The sequence below is a fragment of the Phodopus roborovskii genome, unplaced genomic scaffold, assembly GCF_943737965.1.
Source record: "Phodopus roborovskii unplaced genomic scaffold, PHOROB, whole genome shotgun sequence".
NCBI lineage: Eukaryota > Metazoa > Chordata > Mammalia > Rodentia > Cricetidae > Phodopus > Phodopus roborovskii.
In genome coordinates, this window is record NW_026125237.1 from 56,656 (window position 1) to 73,387 (window position 16,732).

At 43.8% G+C, this 16,732-nt stretch overlaps 1 protein-coding gene across 1 annotated transcript in view; it reads left to right on the forward strand.

Annotated features, from left to right (window-relative positions):
- LOC127227500 (phosphofurin acidic cluster sorting protein 1-like) overlaps positions 1-16,732 on the forward strand; it is a 40,203-nt gene that overhangs the window by 18,504 nt on the left and 4,967 nt on the right. Inside the window, exons 10-20 of the mRNA XM_051191870.1 lie at positions 3,508-3,588; positions 9,311-9,450; positions 9,559-9,694; positions 10,580-10,684; positions 11,052-11,158; positions 11,792-11,946; positions 12,103-12,213; positions 12,748-12,850; positions 13,612-13,654; positions 15,815-15,857; positions 16,078-16,213. Of these exons, the coding sequence (XP_051047827.1) occupies positions 3,508-3,588; positions 9,311-9,450; positions 9,559-9,694; positions 10,580-10,684; positions 11,052-11,158; positions 11,792-11,946; positions 12,103-12,213; positions 12,748-12,850; positions 13,612-13,654; positions 15,815-15,857; positions 16,078-16,213 (1,160 nt within the window). The remainder of the gene's footprint in view (positions 1-3,507; positions 3,589-9,310; positions 9,451-9,558; positions 9,695-10,579; positions 10,685-11,051; positions 11,159-11,791; positions 11,947-12,102; positions 12,214-12,747; positions 12,851-13,611; positions 13,655-15,814; positions 15,858-16,077; positions 16,214-16,732) is intronic.

Genomic DNA, 16,732 nt, shown 5'->3' on the forward strand with positions numbered 1-16,732 from the left:
GTTAGGCCCTTAATTTGGCTAAAACAAACAAGCCTGGCATGGTAGTGCATACCTTTAATCCCAGCACTCAGAAAACAGAGGCAGGCAAACATCTGTGAATTCGAGGCCAGCCTGATCTACATAGCAAGACCCTACCTCAAACAAACAAGGAAACAAAAACCCTTTAACTGTGAAGAGTGGGTTTTCCAGAGCGAATCTTGACTCCATCTTCCCACTGACTTGCTTCTTCTCAAGACTGTTTCCTCATCTGCAAAGCCTCCATGGAAAGCACGTGCTCTAAAGGCCATGCTGTGAGAGGCCAGGCTCTAAAGGGAATGCTGTGAGATCCTGTGTGTCAGTCTTTAGTGGGGTGTGTGCTGATTGAACCTACAAGAAGTATAATTCCTTAGCATATTTCACTTTTGGAGTCCCAAAATTGATAGACTATGAATGTCTTATTCCCTTGGCCAGACCTCAGGTTTGCTTTGTTCTCCTGCTGAGGTTCTATTTTGAAGAGCCCATATGTCTTGGTGTGGGTGTAGAGCTGTAGAAGGCATGTTGAGATGGTAGAACAAGGCTATGCTCATGCTCATAATGTGGAGTACTTCGGGTAGATTAGGGAAAGGTGTGATTATTAGATCTGGGGGCTCTGCACCTCTTGTTTCACCTTGATAGCTTCTCATCCCTGTTGCTTAGCACTGTTAGATTTTTTTTTTTTTTTTTTTGGAGTGGTCATGTTTGGAGTAGTTACAGATGATTTTGAGTCATGGTATGAACGTCAGGAACTGAACCTGGATCCTCTACAAGAGCATCGAGTACTCGTAACTCTCAGTCAATTCTTCAAACTTGTAGATTATTCTTAATCTTATACTTGTAGGCACCAAACATTTAGAGAATTCAGTTTATTACTAGAACCAGAAAGGATTGCTGCTGATACAAATTGTGACAGAACAATTTGGTTCTCTGTGCTGGGAAGAGTATAAAGCCTCATAGTGAGTGCCTCAGGACATCTGCCCAAGATACAGTTAGCACAGACTGCCTGTTGCTGTAGTTACTGTTTCATCACATTGTCAGCAATGGTGTTAGAGACTGGTACTTCATTTAACATATATGCACATGCTAATGTCATTGAGCTACACACCCAGACCAGCCCTTCAGATATTATTTGAGCAGGAACAGAAACTTGGAGCTGAAGAGATGGCTCAGAGGTTAAGAGCACTGGCTGTTCTTCCAGAGGTCCTGAGTTCAATTCCCAGCAATCACATGATGGCTCACAGTCATCTGTAGTGAGATGTGGTGCCTTCTTCTGGCTTGTAGGCATATATGCAGGCAAATTACTGTATACATAATAAATAAATCTTTAAAAAAAAAAAAGCTGGGTGCTGGTGGCACACACCAGCACTCGGGAGGCAGGGGCAGGCGGCTCTCTGTGAGTTTGAGGCCAGCCTGATCTACAGAGCTAGTTTCAGGACAGGCTCCAAAGCAATACAGAAAATCCTGTCTTGAAAAACAAAAAACAAACAAACAAAGTCAGGAATTTTGTTCATTTTTCTTTGTTACATGCTTTAAGACAGCACCTGTAGAGGTGGGGAAATAGATTTCCCCAAATGCTGCAACACTGCTGTGAAAACAGCACTGTAACTAGCTGTTCAGTCATGTTCCTGACCCATTGGAAATTTATGCTGAGCTCCCTGAATGAGCTACTCTAGATCCAACTAAGCAGGGCTTTTTCTGGTAATCTAGACTGCTGATATCGGTTAATGGACGTCATGCAAATAAACTATCTGTACAGTGTAGAAGCAGCCTGTCCTGTATGGCTGTGAGTCATTACACAGATTGTGCCATTTCGAGCCTTGAGCTCAGGTGTGTCAAATTTGTTTTGCAAATGATTTTGAGCAGTAGTTCCCCACCAGAGATGGTTTGCTTCGAAGAAAACATTTTTCATTGATTGAAGAAATTTTAACCTGACAGGAGGGCTACTACTAGCATCCAGAGATTCAAGGCCAAGAATGCTGCTAAACACCCTGCAGTGTACAGATGATACAGCCCTAAGTGTCAGTCCAGGTGGAGAAACTCTGGATTTGAGCGTAACATAGCGAAGCTACTTTTGTAGTGCTTGTTGGTTATTCAGTGGTATCCTGAACTTAATTACCCTGTCATTTCTGGTTGTAGATATTACACACAGAGAGAAAGGACTTTGAGTGGTTGAGATTAAGTGGGATATCCTAAATATTTTCTTCCTCCTTTGGTTCCTTAGAAGAAAGAACTCTGAGACCAGTGCCTCACTGACATCTGCACCATGTTGCCTATAACTGTGGCTTTGATGCTTGTGTAGTCAGATTATTAGCAAATACAAGTAATGTGATCTGTGTCTGCTTTAAAACTCTTCACATTTATGAGAAATACTAAGAAGACAATGAAGAATTAATTTATACCAAAAGTTTCACACAGGGCCTTCTTTTGCTGTTAAAAGGTTTTCCAGATTCTTCTACCAAGCAAAGCTTTTAACTACCATTGGTGCCTTTAGTCTCAAAATGGAAGTCCAGAACTGTGAGATTCTCTCTTCTGACAAGCAGAGACAGTGCCATGTGTCCCTTTGAAACAAAACTGTTAGACTTTTACAGATTCAACAGAAAGTCACCTAACATTAACCCCCCTGTGCCCTACATAACTGGTCAGAATTTCTGGCTCTGAGCCATGCATGGTAGCACACACCTTTTATCCTAGCACTCAGGAGGCAGAGGCAAGTGGACCTGTGAGGTTTTTTTTGTTTTTTGGTTTTTTTGTTTGTTTGTTTGTTTGTTTGTTTTGTTTTTGGAGGGGGAGAGTTGTTGTTTCTTTTGTTTTTGTTTGTTTCTTTGTTTGTTTTTAAGATTTGTATTTGTTGATTATGTATAGTGTTCTATACAGATTTCCTTACAGATGGTTGTGAGCCACCATGTGGTTGCTGGGAATTGAACTCAGGACCTCTGAAAGAGCAAGCAGCCTGTGCTTTTAACCTCTGAGCCATCTCTCCAGTCCGGATATGTGAGTTTTAAAGGCAGCCTAGTCTACAAAGCAACAGCCAGGGCTATGTTGAGAAACACAGAATTTCTGGTTCTATACCCGTGTATCATTTACTTAGTGATTTTTTTTAAATGTTTATTTTTAATTATGTATGTATGTGAGAATATGCATTTGAGTATAAGTACTCTCAAAGGCTAGAAGAAATATTGGATCCCCTTGAACTTGAGTTACAGGCAGTTGTGACTACCTGATATGGGTGCTAGGAATTAAACCCAGGTTCTCGCCAGAGCAGCAAGCGCTCAGTGAGCCATCTCTCCAATCCTGAAACAAACTGGCCCTTCTGAGGCTTAGTTTTCACAAAAGACATGCCATCCCCTCTCAAAAGATGAAAACCTTAAAGGCTAATGAAGTTGAAGATGAAGTGAAAGTATATTAAACTTCTTGGGGGACCTAGTAAAATATAGTAGAGTGCTAGATACTTGGATTAGGGGTGATTAATTATTACTTTTTTTTTTTTTTCAGATGGAATTGGCTGCTCTAGAAAAAGTCAAATCTACTTGGATTAAAAACCAAGATGACAGCTTGACTGAAACGGACACTCTAGTAAGTATGGTTGCTTTGATCATTTCAGATCAAATTTTTAAATATGGGGAAAAGCCAGGTATAGTAGTGCACACCTTTAATCAAGAGACACAGGCAGAGGCAGGTAGGTTGTAACGAGTTCGGTTTTTCCGCCCGCCGACACCCGGTCTTGTCCTGCCGCTGCGCTGCCAGCCCCAAATAACACACAGAGACTCTGTATTTGATACAATGCTGTTGGCCCTGTTACTTGTTTCTTATCGGCTAGCTCTGCCTTAATTATTAACCCATTTCTGATGATCTATGTATTTCTCTTACCGGGAGCCGGCGGCAAACTGCTTTCTCCAGACTCTCCATCTTGACTCCTCCTTACTATTTCCTATTTCCTCCTTGTCTCCTAGTCCCTCCTATCTTCCTTTCCTATTGGCCAACAGTGCTTTATTATTAACCAGTATGAGAAACATACAGAATGACCTCTCCCATCATCTCCTCTTTTCTGTCTAAATAAAAAGAAGGGTTTTAACCTTAACATAGCAAAATATATTATACAACAGTTATCAAGTAACAATCACAGTTAACAACATTTAGTCCATTAACATTTAGCAAGATTTGAAGAAAATATTTCATCATCTATTCTATCTTTGTGTGTCTAAAGTCTAAGTAACTTATCTTTAATCCTAACTAATGAAAACTATAACCATAACTATCTGTCTTCAACTCCTTCAAAGACCACAGAAGGATAGTATATAAACTCTAGATATGACAGAGACATCTTGCTTTGTCAGTCACCTGAAGTTCTATTGTAATCTTCCATCTTCAGCCCATAGGCCATAGTGTGTCTGGCAGACTCTTCAGCAAAGCAGGAAACTTTAAACTGTCTTCTTGTATTGGCAGTTTGTCAGTCACTTTTCTCTGTGTCCTGCAGACTGTCTCGCAGACTCTTCCATGAAGCAGGAACTCTGTAGCAATGTCCATCTTGAATCAGAAGTCACTTTCCTGTGGGTCCTGCATGTCCAGTTTATACATCACAAGTCAAACAGTCCAGACAAGAGCAGTGTCTTGTCCAAATGGCTAGTCTTGCCATATTGGAAGCAAACTTCATAATGCATTTCTTCGATGTCCATCTTCCTTTCTGGTGCAGGTGGTATTGCCAAGAGCAATTATGTCTCATTATCAAGAAAATCCCTAAACCATTTTAGATGCCATATTTTGTAGGTCTTTGAAAGGTTTGAAGAATGCCTATCCATCTCAAATATATGTCTGTATATCTAGAAATACTAACTAACTTAACTATAAGTTCTAACTATCATAGGTAACTATCTATAATCTGTACTACATTATACATTACATTTCTAACTGAGCTCAATAAACACAATACCTAAACAAGAGGAGAAATATACATATCACCTTATTGACCTTAAATTGTATCAATAAATGAAAATCTATTCCAAAACAAAGTATTCATATCTATACCATAATTCCCTTTTTACCTTTAAAAAGAACTGGCTGTGATCATTAACCATTTATACCCAAGTCCATTTAAATGAAAACAAACATTTATAAATATTTGGGAATTTGGGTGTCGTTCTTTCCAAACTACTTCCTGCTGATAGGGGGCGCTGTCATGGGGGAATTCTAAGAAGACACAGAAATCCTGGCTGTAGTCTGCAAGGCTGCTTTGTCCAAGCTGTTTTGAATGTTGGATCACCAGCGACTCTGTTTCAGGGGGCCTGGCTTGATCAAACCACATTAGTCTGGAAGGAATCCACAGCTTTTTATTTTCTGTGGAAACAAAAATAGAAATCCTTTTCCCCAGTAACTTGTCCTTGAACTTAAATGTTTGAGTCAAAGCATTTTTAAAATATATAAATTGAATTAATCCAGCAGTATTTCCTTCAACAGTTGTTGTTTCCTCAGCAGTCAAATGATATAAAGACAATGTAATGCCATACAGTAACCAGATTCTCTCTGAGCTTTTCATCTTTATGTGGCTTTATTATTACTCTGTTTCTTTTACTTTTTATTTTTTGAGACAGAGCTTCTCCTTGTAACTCTTATCTGCCCTGGAATTCACTCTGCATACCAGGTTTACTTTGCAAATCACAAGAGATCTGCTTGCCTCTGTCTCCCAATTGCTGGGATTAAAGGTGTGTGCTACAACACCCAGTTCCTCTTTGTCTCTTTAAAACCATTTTTTTTCACGTCTACGTATATTTTAAAACACACTGTAAACCTTTAGAGGTTTTTCTTAATATGAATCTGTCTTTACTGTAAATCTTTATCTTCGTCTAGCCACAAGTCTTTTATCTGGTAAACAACAACATTGCTAAAATGAAAGTCATAGCTCTGTGTCAGCCGCGGTTTACCAAAGATGGTGGCGGGTACTTTTACCCGCCAGCACAGAAAGCTGTGCTCAACGCCTTGGTCTGTGCTGCCACCCAGAAAGCATGCTGCCGGCTTGGAGATGTGGTCACTGCCATTGCCATCTCTCATACACACCAATAAATTGTTAGCAGAGTTTCTTAAAAGCCCTGTGCTTTTTTGCGGCTTTTGCTGAGTCAGGAATCCTCGCTTAAAGGAGCCGCTTGAATATCTGCTTGTCTCTAGCAAACGCGCGAATATCTGCTTGTCTCTAGCAAAGCAGAGTTCAACTGAGAAAAATGCTGCTACCAAGAAACCTTGCTTGTCTCTGTTCTTTTGTTTCTAAAACCCTTTTTTAAGCTTTTGTTAAATTTTAAGTGGAAGGTCTTATTACCCACGTTGGGCGCCATTTGTAACGAGTTCGGTTTTTCCGCCCGCCGACACCCGGTCTTGTCCTGCCGCTGCGCTGCCAGCCCCAAATAACACACAGAGACTCTGTATTTGATACAATGCTGTTGGCCCTGTTACTTGTTTCTTATCGGCTAGCTCTGCCTTAATTATTAACCCATTTCTGATGATCTATGTATTTCTCTTACCGGGGAGCCGGCGGCAAACTGCTTTCTCCAGACTCTCCATCTTGACTCCTCCTTACTATTTCCTATTTCCTCCTTGTCTCCTAGTCCCTCCTATCTTCCTTTCCTATTGGCCAACAGTGCTTTATTATTAACCAGTATGAGAAACATACAGAATGACCTCTCCCATCAGTAGGTCTTTGTGAGTTTAAGGCCAACCTGATCTACATAGTAAGTTCTAGGCCAGCCAAGGTAACATAATGAAATACTGTTTTAAAATAGATACACAGTAAGAGAGAGAGAGACAGAGAGACCTTGGAAATTTTGCCTTAATCTGTGGACTTGTTAATGTCCTGTTTCCTTTCCCCTGAAATCCTTACCCATGCATTGGAACCCATCCTTGAGACCAGGTCCTCCCCCCAGATTTGTAACCTAGAAATGTCCCATTCTGTCCTAAGTAGAACTGACTAAATGCTAATTTGTGTTTCTCACCATCACCCTCATTTCTTTTGAAAGACAACATCCAGTGTCCTGGGAAGCTGCCCCTTTTTCCATCTTTGTTGCCGTCTCAGTATTCAGGAAGCTCATGGTGTTAAGTCTCTGAGGGTTACTGGTCAGCTTCTTTTTCCAGGAGATGCTGGAACTGCCTAGAGGTGTAGGCCAAAGGCCCACAAAGTAGAATTCAATCAGTTGGGCATCATCACATAAGCCTTTAACTGTTTACTGTGCACCTGCTAATGCTGAGCACAGAGTATACAAAGGTGCCATCAAGGTCCCTCCCCAGGGGAAGCCACCTGTACAAACCTGGACAAGGCTCAATGGAGGCCCTGGGATGCAGACTGAAGATCCTGAGTTGGCTGCACTCACAGGATACCTGGAATCATACCAAATGAAACAGGGAGCTAGACGCTGGGTGGCAAGGAGAGGGACATTTACAAAATGCCATCTGACACATGAGCCACATTGCAAAACCTTCTAGTGGTTGAACTGAGTCTTAAGAGTATTTAGGCTTATGTTTCCTATAGTAAATAAGCACTACATTGCTCTTGTTGAAAAAGATAAAGCATTAGGTCTATCTAAGATTACAACCTACTATACCATTACTTCTTCATTCACCAATAATTGAAATAATTCCTTGCCAGTTGCTTGCCATATACACACAGCCAATACAGTATGATCTTTCCAAGAGAAAATTTCAATCATGTTACTTCCTGTCTCAGACTCTCCAGTGACTGACCAAATCTCAAACTGAATCTTAACTTACTGTCCAGGAAAGTAGGCAGATACCCAAAGCATGAATGCCATAGAATTTACTTATCCATGTAGAAATCACTATACTTGATAACTATGGGAGTGGAAAGAGGCAAGTGGTAGTTCAGATGTACTGGAGTGCTGTTTTGATTTAGTTAATGGTCCCTGGGGCTCTATTTACATTAAAATTCAGTTCAGGCTAGGAATGTAGCTCAGTGGTAGACTTCTTTTCTAATGTGTTTGAGCTCTTGAGTTCTAGCCCCAGCACGTACAAATCCAGGTTTGGGGGCGAGGGATATAACTGTCTAATAGAGTGCTTGCCTAGCATGCATAAAGCCCTGGCACTACATAAAACTGGATGTAGTTGTGCATGCCTGTCATCCCAGCATGCAGGAATTAGAGGCAACGAGGATCAAGAGTTCACAACTAGACTGGGATACATGTGACCTTATCTTAGTCTTTATTTTATTTAAGATTGAAAACTTTGTAAAGTTATTCCTCAAGGAATAAATTCTTTAAAAATTGAAAGGGTATGAGCCAGGAGTTGGTGGCACACACCTTTAATCCCAACACTTGGGAGGCAGAGGCAGGCCAGTCTCTGAGTTCAAGGCCATCCTGGTCTACAGAGCAAGTTCCAGGACAGCCTCCAAAGCAATACAGAGTAACCCTGTCTCTAAACCCCCCCCCAAAAAAAAAAAAAAAAAAAAAAAAATTTTTGAAGGGTATTTTAGTTAGTTTGGTTGTTTTTGGTTTTTGAATTTTGTTTTGGGGTGCAAGGGGGAGGGTGGATATGAAGGGACAGGGAGATGAATGAGATTATGGGAACAGGATGCATGATGTGAAACCCACAAAGAATCAAAAAAAAAAAAAAAAAATTGAAGAATTGAAGGGTAGGCAAGCAGATGCAAGCAGGTTCTGATGTGCTTGGAGAGTGGTACTTCAAGAGGTAGGGGGTGGGGAATTGACTTAGGAAAGTGATCCAGGGATCAGGGAAGGCTTCAGAGGCCCACTTAAATGCGGCAGAGCTGTAGATACAATCCTTATGTGATTGCCATTGTACTTCCGGAAGGCAACCTGGTGTGAGCAGGCAGGACAGTCTAAAGTAGAGAAGGCAAAGTTCTGACTCCAGAGGGTGGAAAGAAGAGATGAGCCTGAAAGAACCAAGGAAGGTGAGGTAGATAGGAGCAGCATTCCAGATGGGAAGGAAGTAATGATTTCAAGGCTCTTTGGCCAAGGTGAGAAATGTGGGCAAGAACCTCAGAGCTACAAGCCCTACCCTAATGAAAAGCTAAAGGAATGCAGGTCCATCCGCCTATCATCAGTCGCTCCCTCTCGAGCGGATACGCTACTTACAGGTCTGGAGGGTAAAAATAGAAAGGAACACATGGTATTCAGCAAAATGGGAGGTGATTAGAATATTAGAACTATAGCTTCACTCACATGCTTCCAGGAAAATGATGATCTTTGAAGTGAAGACAAATTCTAGCAGGGCTCTGAGGAGTCTCCTGCACAGTTATCAAGTAAGAGGTAACAAGAATTCTGTGTCACCTTTCTTGTGGCAGGAAATCACTGACCAGGACATGTTTGGAGATGTGAGCACAAGTCTAGTTGTACCAGAAAAAGTCAAAACTCCTATGAAGTCCAGCAAAACAGATCTGCAGGGCTCTGCCTCCCCCAGGTACTCCAGAGAGGAAGGAAGCAGGTAACACAGACCTGCAGCCATACTCAATACCAATTACATATGGGAAGGAGTGGTTGGGCTGACATGACTTTTTGGTTGGGTTGTTAACCTCCTTCCTGCTGCCATCAGCAAGGTAGAAGGGACACACACACCCCGGCAGAAGAGGAGCACTCCCCTGAAGGAGAGGCAGCTCTCCAAGCCCCTGAGTGAGAGGACCAACAGCTCTGACAGTGAGCGCTCTCCTGACCTGGGGCACAGCACACAGGTAATCTTGGGTTCCTGGCAAGATCACAGCCCCTCTCTTGGATTTCAGTCTGTTTGTTTCTTGGATGGCTAGGTGGTGGGAAAGGAGGGAAGTTTTTCTGAGGATACCACATTTGTTATCCTCTGCTAATATAGAGGGCCCAGTGGTAAACAGGGGAAGGAACAAGGACTGCTGGCATTGTTCCCCTGCCAGAGAGCTGCCATGGTTATTCCAAGCTCTTCTTAGCCTACTCTTGCCTGAGGGTAGCTAGAGAAGATGTGAGCACAAACCAAACCTGGGAAGTAAGTCCTTTCTGTAACGCTAGTATCAGAGCCAGGGCAGCAAGTAACCCAAGCTGGTTACCATTCTCCTAGAGTTAACAGCCAAGTTTCCCTGATAAATACTGTGGAAGGACAAAATTGGGGTGGTGTGGCTTCCTAAATTTGATGCTATCACAAAGCAGCCAATGAAACTGAGACTGGAATAGCCTGACACCTAGGGTGAGGTATTGTCCTTCCGCTTAATCGCCTTTCCTGAAGTGCCTTTGTTTCTGGGACAGTGGGCCCCATATGGTGCCTGCTGCCACTCTTATTTTTCGCCCCACTGTCCTTGCTGCATTCTCCAAGCACCAGCTCACTGCTGTCATCCTCCACCCTGCTATCCCAGAGCCATGCCCTCCATTGGGGCAGCTTCCTGGCCCCACAGACTCCCCAGAACAACCATTGCTGTGACTTTACTCAGTCTATTAGTGTATTCTCCAAGGACGGTGATCTTTCTCTTTCTCATCTCCATTTTAGTCTGATCAATGGGAGACTGTCTCCACAGAGCCTTAGTTATCCTTGTGCCAGGAATTTTATCTACACCCACCTCCCTGGGCATCACCCAACCAAATAGTTGTTTCTACAGATTCCAAGGAAGGTGGTATACGACCAACTGAATCAGATCCTGGTATCCGATGCAGCCCTCCCAGAAAATGTCATCCTGGTGAACACCACAGACTGGCAGGGCCAGGTAGAGCATTAAAGGTCAAGGGGTAGGGGGGTCTATAGATTCTCCCTGTGTGTGACTTGAAACAGCACACGAGGAAGCAGGAGAGTGACTTCATCTGCCATCCACTCTCTGCCTTGTAAGACAGTGTGGTTCCAGAGATGCCTGGACATGGGTGGTATTTGGGACTTTTAATCCTCCCTATTTCACAGTCAGCATGTTTCCTGGTCTGTTTTACATTTTGCTTACGTATAGCCAAAAAACCTGATCACTTCTGCCCAGTGTTGGTCAGAGATTCAGAGCTCTGCAGCTCAGTCTGGGCCTTGCCTAACCTCTCCGCATCTGTGGGGAGTGCTGTGACTACCTGTATCCCTGCTTTCCTCCCCTCTAGTATGTGGCTGAACTGCTCCAAGACCAGAGGAAGCCTGTTGTATGCACCTGCTCAATAGTGGAGGTCCAGGCCGTGTTGTCTGCCCTGCTCACTAGGATTCAGCGCTAGTAAGGGCTCTGGCTTTTCTTCTTACAATGTTTTGTGGTTCCTCTACCTCATCTTCCCACCCTGACTTCTAGCAATGGTAATACTCTCAAGCCAGAAAGCTGCAGCTTTAGCTCGTACTTAAGAGACAGTCAGCAGTAGTACTCCAAGCCCCTAGAATATCAGCTCTTGAACCTCAACCCCTGCCGCCTCCACACTGTGGACTTATGTCTCACTTTGACATGCCTCATCTTTCTCTTAAACCCAAGAAGAGAATCCAGGGTTCTCAAAATATCTTAAATTCCTTCTCTCTATGGTAGCATTCTGCTTTTTGGTTGGGATCCTGTGTTTTCCTCTCCAGGGCCATCTGAGGGAGGCCTGGTGTCCCCCTCCCATATGACAGAGCAAGAAAATTACAGGTGTCTGGGCCTAGGCTAACTCTAGTCCCCACAAGCAACACTTCCATCTTGTCCCTGTTAGCCACAACCTTCTCTATAGACAACTGCCTACCCTCTTGAGTAGCACCATAGCTTGATGCCTCCCTGTAGCATTTTGTTCCTGTGGCTTTTAGAATGTGTGAAATCAGAGCTTGAGCCCTGCCCTGAACAGGATCCTGAAACCTAAGTATGGTATTTGTATACCCCCTTTCTCCTCAGCTGCAACTGCAACTCATCCATGCCAAGACCAGTCAAGGTGGCAGCTGTGGGCAGCCAGAGTTATCTGAGCTCCATCCTCCGTTTCTTTGTCAAGTCCCTTGCCAGCAAAACACCGGACTGGCTGGGTTACATGCGCTTCCTCATCATTCCCCTAGGTAAAGTTCGGCAGCATTCAGGAAAGCTCTATCAGAAGACCTGTTCATGGGATGGGAGTTGGTCAGGGAAACTAAAGGATGGACGATGGCTGGAGATAGCTGCTTCCCCTATTCTACCTATTAACCTTTTGTTCTGTCTGGTTTTCCCTCTGCCAGGTTCTCATCCAGTGGCCAAATACTTAGGCTCAGTGGATAGTAGATACAGTAGCACCTTCCTCGATTCTGCCTGGAGAGACCTGTTCAGTCGCTCAGAGCCCCCAGTGTCAGGTATGGACCCCTAAAAAAACAAACCCAAGGAGTGAGGCTCCTGGTTCCCCAATACAGCTGAACAGAGTGAAGAGCAACCTTCTTCCCAATGCTATAGCTCTTAGCCTTGCCCTTACCACTTTCCGATTGGTATTCATTAATGGAGGTGTACCCTGTGTGGCCCTTTCCTTAGGATAGATAGCTTCTGCCTGCATCTAAAAGTAAGGAGATCATGTGACTTGATGTGTGGGCCAGCTCTGCTTGTAGAGATGAAATAGGCAATAGGGAGTGCCACTGGTCAGTCTGTTGTTGAGTGAGTGACACTGTATCAGCAGGGATCCCAGTACCATCCACTGGTGATACTAGCTAGCATCAGCATTCAGCTAAGGTCAGGGAGGATTCTGCTTAGGTTTATGAGTCCTTTGTCTCACGGCCAAGAGGATCTTGGAATCCTTTCTTCTTCTCAGCTCTGAGGGCCCTGGCTTGGGACTTAGGAGGGTCTGTGTGAGGCACAGCACACATGAAATGAACATGTCTCTCCTGGCTTTTCTGCAGAGCCACTGGATGTGGTGGGTCGTGTGATGCAGTATGTCAACGGAGCAGCCACGACACACCAGCTGCCTGTTGCCGAAGCCATGCTGACCTGCAGGCATAAGTTGTAAGTCTAACATTGGGAGTTTTCTTAAAAACATTGGGGCAGCTGGGTGGTGGTGGCGCACGCCTTTAGTCCCAGCGCTCGGGAGGCAGAGGCAAGTGAATCTCTGTGACTTTGAGGCCAGCCTGGTCTACAGAGCTAATTCTAGGACAGGCTCCAAAGCACAGAGAAACCCTGTCTTAAACAACCCAAATAAATAAATAAATGAATGAATGAATGAATGAATGAATGAATGAATGAATGAATGAATGAATGCAAACATATTAGGTAGCCAGGCAGTTGTGATACACACTTTTAATCCCAGTACTCCGGAGCGGAGACAGGTGGATCTCTGACGTGGCCAGCCTGGTCTCCAGAGTGAGTACCAGGGCTACACAGAAACCTGTCAAAAAAAAAAAAGGGGTGGGGGGGTTAGTTTAGAGGAAACTTTTCCACAATTCCTTTTTCTGTCATAGAGGCCCTGGGAGATGTACATGTCTTTTAAAGCCTCCATGCATGTTGCTTCCTCCTTGCATAGGCATCAGTTATTTTACTCCCTAGTGATTGAAATCAGCTGGCAAATATGAGTAGCATTGTTTGCAATGTGCTCTTTGCCTCTATTCTGTGCTCTCCACTCTGTCCTTAATGAGTGGCCACCCTACAGTGTGACAGGAAGCTGTAGCTGTGTGTTCTGGATCCCATTGAGTAGAACACAGTGTGGGAAGCTTATTTCTCCAGCACTCTTGCAAACCCACTAATTATAAACCTTTCCTGTTTCCCAACAGCCCTGATGAAGACTCCTATCAGAAGTTTATTCCCTTCATTGGTGTATGTACTTGCTCCCCTCCTCCAACCCCAGCCTCCCAGCCGCTTTTTTCCCTTCCAAATAAGAAATGGCTGTATGTGGTGACACACACTGTTAAATCCACAGCAGGATCTCTGTAGCAAAGGCAGGCCTTGAACTTGTGATCCTCCTGTCTCAGCCTCCTAAATACTGTAATTATAGAGGGACATCCTTCCCCTAATCAAGAACCATACCCAGATTAGTTATTGATGTCTCCAAGTCCTGAACTTAAGTTCTTGTACCTTTGGAGCTCAATCCACAGTATGGCTTCTCCCAGCTCAGAGAAGAGGAAGTAACCTCAGAAATAGTGAAACATTGGCATTCTGAGAAGTCCAGAACCAGCCATCTCACAGGGATGACTTTAAGGAAAAGCCTCCCTGATGTAGATTTATATATTATTGAATTCATGAAATTCAAATGAATTTATCTTGAAATAAACGAAGAGTCTTGTGGGTGCCTTTGGTTTTTTATTTAGCAATGATTGAATCTGGGGAACCTAGGAGTTCCAAAAAGCCAGAGTGTTCTACAGAGGTTTGAAAACTAATGTTCCCATTCAGAAGACATTCTGATTTCCCTTTGGAGTTGACTTCTCTCCCTTAGTCTTGAAGATATCTCACGATCTTTATAGGAAAAAACTAAGCAGACCTGGGTTTAACCGTCCCCATCTTGATTACAGGACATCTTGGGGAGATAAGCAGGCTAACTCTGGCCTTTCCAGCCACCTAGTCAGCCAGTCACTGCCTGCTTACCCCTTAGAAAACTCCCATAGTCACATTGGCAGTTCAGATTCCTCCTGGTTGCCACCCAGACTGGCAGTATAACTGCTTCCTTCATGAAACTGAGGATATGAATTGTCAGTCACTGGCTGTCAGAGCCAAGTGAGACATTTAAAAAAAAAAAAAAAAAATTGCCTTTAATCCCAGCACTCGGGAGACAGAGGCAGGTGGATCTCTGAGTTTGAGGCCAGCCTGGTCTACAGAGCAAATTCCAAGATAGCCTCCAAAAGTTACAAAGAAACCCTGTCTCGAAAAACAAACAAAAAAATAAAAATAAATGTTTTCAGCCATAGCTCAGTGACAGAGTACATGCATATGACCCTGGGTTCTACACCAAGTGGTGGCTCATGCCTTTAATATCAGTACTGGGGAGGCAGAGTCAGGTTGTTCTCTGTGAGTTCAAGACCAGCCTGGTCTACAGAGTAAGTTCCAGAATAACCAGAGTTATACAGACTTGAAGAGGAAGGGGAAACCCTGGGTTCCATTTGTAGCATCTCAAAAGAAAAAAATGAATTAACCACATGAGCTAACAGCCTCACAAACTACCGGGAAAGCTAGAGAGAGGATAGCTGTATCCAGAAAGCCCCAGAGTGTCAATTTTAGACCCATCCTCCAACAGCCACCTGAAAAGGCACATGGTCTCTGCTGTAGCAGCCCAAGCCCAGCCCTTGGCCTCCAGGTCAACTGTTCTGCTACATAGGTTGGCTCAGGTGCCAAGAAACCAGACCCCCACCCAACCTATCATTTAGAACACAAAACTATTAACCAGGTTGCCTCTAGCTGTATCTTTTTCTGGCCACTGGAGGGCCCCCTCCATCCTTTCCAGAATATTGTTTATGTCAAATTCCTGACACATCCCTCCTAGGATACTTCAGATTTCAGGAAAGTGGGAAATAGAAAAGCTGTGTCTACACCTTCAGCAGTTTACTTACCTTGACACAGAGCCTAGCCAGCCTTGAGATGTACCTGCTCCAAAGATGGAGAAGTTTCCTAGGCCCCTGCCAGTCTAATGTTAGAAGAAATGAGGTCAGGACACTGCCTTCAAAGTAGGCCCTGCCCTAGCCCACAGAGAAGTCTTATGGCCCACCTCAGAGAACTTGACTTCTTTCTTTTAGCTTTATGGTGCCTAGAATAGAACCCACAGCCTCTTTATACCACCAAACTCATAAACTAGTTTTTCTTCTTTTTCTTGTGGCAGGGAGAGTGGGGGGGGTCTTTTTAAATCCTAGGCTATTCTGGATGTGTAAAGATGTTTAATTATTAACAAAACACCAAATAGTCATGGCTATGGTGCTGGCCATCTCTTAATAGTTGGATTGGGGCTTGGCTACCCTGACAAAGGATCTAACAAATGTCCCTTCCCTGCAGGTTGTGAAAGTGGGCCTTGTTGAAGACTCACCCTCCACTGCAGGTAAGCCAGAGCTCCTTTGCTTCTCTGAGTGAGGATCATACCTTTCAGGTCTTCTTCAGGATATAATTGATTGAGTGTGTTCAGGGAAACAGTTGAACAGGAAGGTATGGGCCCCACTCCTCCAAGACAACCTGGAGTCCACTGAAAGGAAAGCACACTTCCTGCCACCAGCAGATCAAAGGTAACTGCCTCTGGCCAACTGTGTTTGTCCCTTTGACAGGCGATGGAGATGATTCACCTGTGGTCAGCCTTACTGTGCCCTCCACATCACCACCCTCAAGCTCAGGCCTGAGCCGAGATGCCACAGCTACCCCTCCCTCATCCCCATCCATGAGCAGTGCCCTCGCCATTGTGGGGTAAGGTTCCTCCCCAAACCCTGTCTGTCCTGCCATGTTCCTCTAGCAACCCGACTCTCTTCTCAGGAATGGCACTCTGGCACAACACAGCCATCTAGGTGAAAGCACTGGCTTAGATTAGAATTCCAAGACCTGTCACAAGGTGACTGAGACATTGAAAGAAAGTTCAGTGACGTTTGATGCTTCTTGCTTTGTTTACTCTGCATTGTTGTAGGGTCAGCTGGGGCTGTATTGACAGGGGACTGTTAAAGTGTAGATTCAAGTAGCTTCCTACAGGACCTAGAACAGTGGTTTTCAACCTGTGAATTGTGATCCCTTTACAGTAGTCACCTAAGACCATCAGAAAAAAAATATTTATATAATACAGTTCATAACAGTAGCAATAATAATCGTTATGAAGTAGCAATGAAAATAATTTTATGGTTGGGAGTCACCACAACATGAGAAACTGTATTAAAGGGTCATGAGAAACTGTATTAAAGGGTCAAAGCATTAGGGAATTTGAGAAGCCACTGTGCT